This window comes from Chaetura pelagica, unplaced genomic scaffold (genome assembly GCF_000747805.2).
Source record: "Chaetura pelagica isolate M959 unplaced genomic scaffold, ChaPel_1.0 scaffold657, whole genome shotgun sequence".
Lineage (NCBI taxonomy): Eukaryota > Metazoa > Chordata > Aves > Apodiformes > Apodidae > Chaetura > Chaetura pelagica.
Genome location: NW_009953931.1, coordinates 681,157 through 687,141, shown reverse-complemented (window position 1 = coordinate 687,141; position 5,985 = coordinate 681,157). Strand labels below are relative to the sequence as shown.

The 5,985-nt window shown below is 41.8% G+C and overlaps 1 protein-coding gene across 3 annotated transcripts in view; it reads left to right on the top strand.

Annotated features, from left to right (window-relative positions):
• The first annotated feature begins 121 nt into the window (after window positions 1-121).
• CLASP2 (cytoplasmic linker associated protein 2) overlaps window positions 122-5,985 on the top strand; it is a 137,946-nt gene continuing 132,082 nt past the window's right edge. For 2 of the 3 annotated variants that reach the window (XM_010001699.1, XM_010001700.1), the window contains exon 1: window positions 140-334. In XM_010001699.1, coding sequence (XP_010000001.1) covers window positions 140-334 — 195 coding nt within the window. Of the gene's footprint in view, window positions 335-5,985 lie in introns of all 3 variants that reach the window. The other variant, XM_010001702.1, reaches the window with a different exon arrangement.

The following is a 5,985-nucleotide window of genomic DNA, read 5'->3' as shown; positions in this document are numbered from 1 at the left end:
CCGCGGCCCTGCCGGGGATCGCCAGCGCCTCGCCGGGCGTTCCCCTCCCGCCACCGCCCTGCCCTGCCTTGCCCTGCCCTGCCCAGCCTGAGGGCGGCCGGCTCGTCTCCCGAGAAACTTTTTCCGCCGCGGAGCAAGGATGGAGGCCGCCGGGATGGATTATTTCTGCGACCAGGTGCAGCAGAAGGACGTGGGCCGCAGGATGCAGGTCGGGCAGGAGCTGCTGGAGTACCTGGGCGACCCGGAGAGGTCCCCCGACGTGGAGCAGGACCAGCAGCGCCTTGACAAAGTGATCGACGAATTAACGGGATGGGTCAACTCTAGCAATTTTAAGGTGAGGTTGATCGGCGGGGCTGGGTGCCGGAACACCATGATTCATCATCGTAGGGAGGTACAGACCTCCGGGTGATTTGTTTTTAATCAGATACGAGTAGAAACAAAACTGCATTTATGTTAATTTTTTAATCCCTCCTCCTACGAAGGGAAATTCCGAAATTTTAGGAGGGGCTGGTTAACATTGTCTTGTTTCTCTTTCTCTCTTCTTAAAGAAATAGTGGGTTCGTTTTTGTATCACTTTTACCGTAGGTGAAACGTTTTTTGCACAAAAGCGTTAACCACCCCCTTCCCTCCCCGCAACTGTTCTGCATGCCCGGATTGTGGTTTTTATTCTGAAACAGGATAGGTGATGATTTTATTTCTTATTTTTTGTTTACTACTGCTCCCATTCCATGGTCTCTGCACTTGGGATTTCACGAGATTGCCATTATTTCCTGTAGGCCGTAAGGACTGATGATGTTTTACCTGGTTTGTGTGACACCGTGGGTGTTTCATGCGATTTAATGAATGGTTTGCTTCTTGGGGTTCCCGTTGGAAGTTTAAAGTTGTTGTTACCGTCTTTGGGTGACTTGCTTGTACGTCGGAAGTTGTGTAGTATCTTTATAGCAACCCAATGATGACTCATGTTTTGTGTTTGGCTTGGTTTGGTTTTCTTTTAGTGCGTTTTAGGCAGGGCTACAGGAAAACGGCGATTGCTCCCGCACACGTCTGTTGTAAAAACGCGTTCATTTATCTGGAGCTGGTTAGCCCATCACGCAGTTGGCAAACGTAATTTTGCTCCTTAGGACAGTCGTGTTCGCCTTAGCGATTTTCAGGTTTGTTTATTTCACGTTGTTTCTCGTGCCGCGTGCGGCCGGGGCCGGTCCGCGCTGCCGCCGTCGGGTGGCGATGTGGCTCTGCCGTCCCGGGCTCGGCTCCTCCGGCCCGGCCAGATCCGCCCTTCCCTCGGCCCTCGGCCCCTCGCTTCTCTGCCTTGTCCTGCCAGGCGATCGGCTTCCACTTCGGGCCTTGGAGCTTAGTGTAGCGAGGTGGTTGTAGTTGTTTCTGCTTGCTTAGAGCCGGGAGGTCGGGAGTGACTCGTCAATGTGTTCATGAAATGGGTGGTGTGGGGTTTTTTTGTCCTCCCTTGGCTTGACGGTGCTGTGTGCTTGTCAGTGTTTGCACGCAGCACTTCTGGGCTGGACTTTCCAAAATCGTAAGGCTTATCTCTGTTTGCGCATGTTTGGGTTTTTTTTAAAGCGTGTTTTTCCTTAAAGGTCAGGTTAGCTTGAGGAAATAACTGGACAAGTGTGATTGATTTGCGTTTAAATTCCTAATCTGCGGGCGGTTGGTGGTAATTGCTTATTGTGAAACCTAGACAGGTCTTTAAATACCCTTTTGTGTGAAGAGTACTGGGTGCTTATCTCAAGAGTAACGTAGAAGGGTTTTTTTTTCCTGTACTTTTACATTGACAAAATGGGGAGTTAATCCTTGAAAGGTGCTTCTCAAGATCTATTTTTTCATAACGTAAGAGATTCCACTTGCTGTCGATGTTAGGTGACAGAACTCTTGGCTGTTAGGATTGTAGGACAAACGAGGTACTCGAGATCACAAGCCTCGGTCATACAAGATGAGGCCAAATATTAAAAATTCGGAGAGTTTTGAAAATAGCTTCCATAATGCCTTTTCTCTATGTCCACTTACTGGTGGCTCTTTATACATACAGCATTCTGTTTCAGAGCATGTTACATACTTTGTATTAATGACAAAAGCAGATCTCGGGTGTTTTGCTGATGATCGATTCCAGTGTTGCTGGCTGTGGTGGTGACTACCAACATCTGCTGCTTCAAAATAAAATTTGAGAGTGTTTCGGAAAGCTATGGTTTGGATCTTTTGTATTTTATCTAATGCAGGCGTAGATGGTACATGTTTAAATGTTAAATCTTAGTTTCTTGTTAAACGCAGGGCATGACTTGTAGCATAAAGTAAACAATACAACAGGCTTACATGTATTCTCAAGAAAAATATTAAAGTCATTTTATTTTATTACCATAATTTTATTGATTTGTTGGTCAGCTTTTCCTCTACTGAAGAACGATTATGTAGTATAGCACTTAATTCTGCTTATCATGTCTTTCTTTTTGTATCTGGAGGGTCTTCGAAGTCCCAAAGTAATTAATGCCTCCCTGTTGACATGGCTGTTTAATTGAGCCATGGTAATGGGGGGTAACTGGCTTATTTATCAGAACTGCAGAGCTAGATTAATCGGAGTGACAAATGGGGAATATTGGAGGAAGTTTTGAGGGGAAGCATTATATCCACCCTAGATGTCTGGTATGGATAATGAGGGAGTATCTTACTCAGTTTGTGCAGGCTTTCCTGTGACAGCTCACTTCTGGCATTCAGTGTACTGTGCTGACTGTCCTGAAAGAGAAGATGGATGATCTGGGAGCTCTAGGCTCAACTCAGGGCTGTGCAGAAGAGAAAGCTTTCTATGAAGTGCCATCCTAGGAAGTTTCTGCCTCACATAATTGACGGGAAGGGATCTGAAGGGAAAAGAAAGGTTGATTTGGCAGACTTGGGAGGCAGGGGGGAGAAAGAGAATAGATGTTCAGTAAAGAAGTATGGACCTAGTATCAGCAAGGTTGAATTAGCTTATCTCAGAGAGTCTGGCCATTTAAATAATGCTTTTGCTTTTCTGAAGTTTGCAGCTATTTATGGTGGTTTAATAAACAATCTGATAGTTCCAAGCTAAGAAAGCAGATGGGAAAAATTCCGAGTTGGTCTGGCTCATTTAAGTGGAAAACACAATTACCAGTCTGAGTTACTGATAAATTAAAAAAAAAAAAAAAAGAAAAGAAGAAAAAGAATTAAGAATGTGTTGACGCATCTGTAGGAGTTACAGTGAAAGCTGATTGCAGAACACCAGGAGTAACCCTGGAATGAGCTGAGTCACCCTTAAAGGCTGAGCTTAATGATGTGTTGTAGGGACTTCAGTTACAATGTCTGTGCAGTCAGTGATCTATTAGTTTCCAAAGAGCATTGAAAGCTTTGCAGCACCAGGGAGCGAACAAATTATGGGCATAGTTTAAGCTTTTATTTTTGGGTCTCATGAGAATGAAGGAGTTGCTCACTGAACTAAAACTTGTTTGCTTGGTGTCTTGGTACCATCACTGGTTTATTTCTTGCTGTTTGGGACTGACCTTTCTCCTACAGTGCAGAGCTTTGGTTTTGGTGTTTGGGTTTGGTTTTTTTTTTTTGGGGGGGGAGGGGAGGGGCAGGGATGTATTTTGCAAAATGACTGTTTTTCCAAGGCTCTGAGGAGCAGTGGAGGAAAATAAAAATAAGGAGCAGGCAGGTCTTATGTGAAGCTCGGTGATAGTATGATTCTGCTGCTATTTGTTTTCCTCAAACTTGGAAATACTTGTCAGTCTCAGAAAACTGGAACAGTGCTAGTGTTTGAATTCAGATTCTTGGGTGAACTTCAAGCAGTAAATTAATTCTGCATTCTGAGGGTATCACTACTCACAGATAATTTGCTGGCTTTACTGGGTTAACCTGGATTTTCAGCTATGTATATGTGAGTTTTAATACATCTCTTATGTCTTTCTTGCACTCAGTAACCACTTCAAATAATTACAAGATTATGTAACTTTGTACAATCTGGTGGCTCAGACTGTTCTGTGTCTGATTTAAGTAATCTGGAAATCTGCTTTGAACTACAACTAAAGAGATGTGGGATGGAGAAGTGCTACTTTTCAAGTAAAGCTTTACAAGTCTATTCTTGGCTGTTTGCATGTTGTGTTTTGTTAAAATGTGAGTTGTTACTCTCTTAAAATTTGTTTTTTGAGTGATAAAGCCACCTTTTGTTTCTTTTTGCAAATCGCACCTGACTAGAAGTAATGCAAACCTATTATTAAAATTCTGGTAGTTTTTACAAGTATTTTTATGTGAGAATAATTGGTAACATTTGTGACTGACTAATCTTTGGGTTTGTTACCTTTGTAGTTGATACTTTTAATTTGTTTTATTCCCCAATTGCCGTGGGAAGATAATAATTGTTATATTTTTATGTCAGAGCAGCAGATTATGTGGTAAGCAAAGAAAAAATTGGATTTCACACTTTTTGATAGGGTGCATAATCTGCTTCTTTTAGGCAAATCCTGGGAGTTATCTTTTATTATGTATTTCCTGTAGAGTGAGATTTTTCTTAGCTTTGTTTGTCTCAACACCAAGTACTGAAGATACTAAAAAGTCAGTAATGTTATTGTTGGATTTTTGCATTCCCTTGTTTTGGCACGTATTTGTTTTGGTTTCATTAGTTCAACTAAAGGCCACCAGGAGGAGCTTTCAGTTTCCAGAAAGGAAGGGACGAATTTAACTGTAATTTTGCCAATAGTTAAGACAACTAAAATGGGTTAGTTTGAATCTGAAATTTAACTGTAATTTTGCCAATAGTTAAGACAAGTGGTTAGAACATTTTTCTGAAGTCCTTGCAGAGAGACAGCAGAAGTTGTAACTTCGTGGACTGCTTGTAAATGTGTGAGATAAAAGCTAGGATTTAGAACTACTTTAACAAAACAGAGATACTGAGATCTGAAAGACAAAAATGTGGAAGAAATGTGAAGTCCTACAAATCAGGAAGAATAACTGAAAGCACAAATGCAGGATATGGGGCATGTGATTGAGTAGCAGTCCTTAGGAAGAAAATGGGTTAGTTTGAATCTGAAGTTGAACACAAGCCAATATATGCTACACAAACATAGTGTGTTGTAGGACTGTACCCTCTAGGGTAGAAAAATGGAGTAGGAGGACCCACCTCAATCTTTATTTTTCAGTTACTGTGTAGTGTCTGGTACTTCCTTAGTCTTTGATAGTTTCATGTAGTGGTAGTTTTAATGTCTGTGTTGGAGAAGAAATATTCAACTTCTGAGTAATTTCTGATATTAATCCTTTGTTCAAGTTGTTTGTTTCAGATTGGCTATGTGGGAGCTACTTATTTCTATTTTATGAGAATGTGGTTTGACTTGTTCATGTCTGAATCCAGTTTTAGCTTTCAAGCTCAGTGATTAAATTATTTTTCTTGAGTAATAATTATATTTTTTCATGTATTATTTATGTTCTGTCCATAGAACTTTACGTAAACTATTGAATGTTAGCCAAATAATCAAGCACATCTCCAGAAGACAAGAGAAACCTGCCAGAAGTTTTAATTATTTCAAGCTTAATTAAAGCTTTTGTCCAACCTTTAATTAGGAATGTGGACTGTGGAGTCTCTAACTCTCATGCATCTCTGTCAGAGGTGGAATTAACAGTTCTCAAATGTTTTGCAGCTTCAGCTTGCATAATTCAGCCTAACTGTAGTCCTTGTTGAAACAGCAGTTCTGCTTCTCCTGTGGCCAGGTATTCTCACTCTCATTTTTGAGGCAGAGAACTTCCTGTTGATGTTGAGTTAATTTTCCAGTGTTTCAACAAGCTGATTTGAGAGATGCTATGGGAGATTTGAGAGCACCAACTCAAAAACGCCTGCACGTCAAGAGGCAGGACAGGGCTGTATCAGTCTTGGCCTGCAGTTGGTTACTTTGGATGGGACAAGAGGCCCTTCCCAAGCTCTGAGCAGTGTGCAAGAGGAGCAATGCACCCTTCAGAGTAGAATTCACAGCAGTCAAC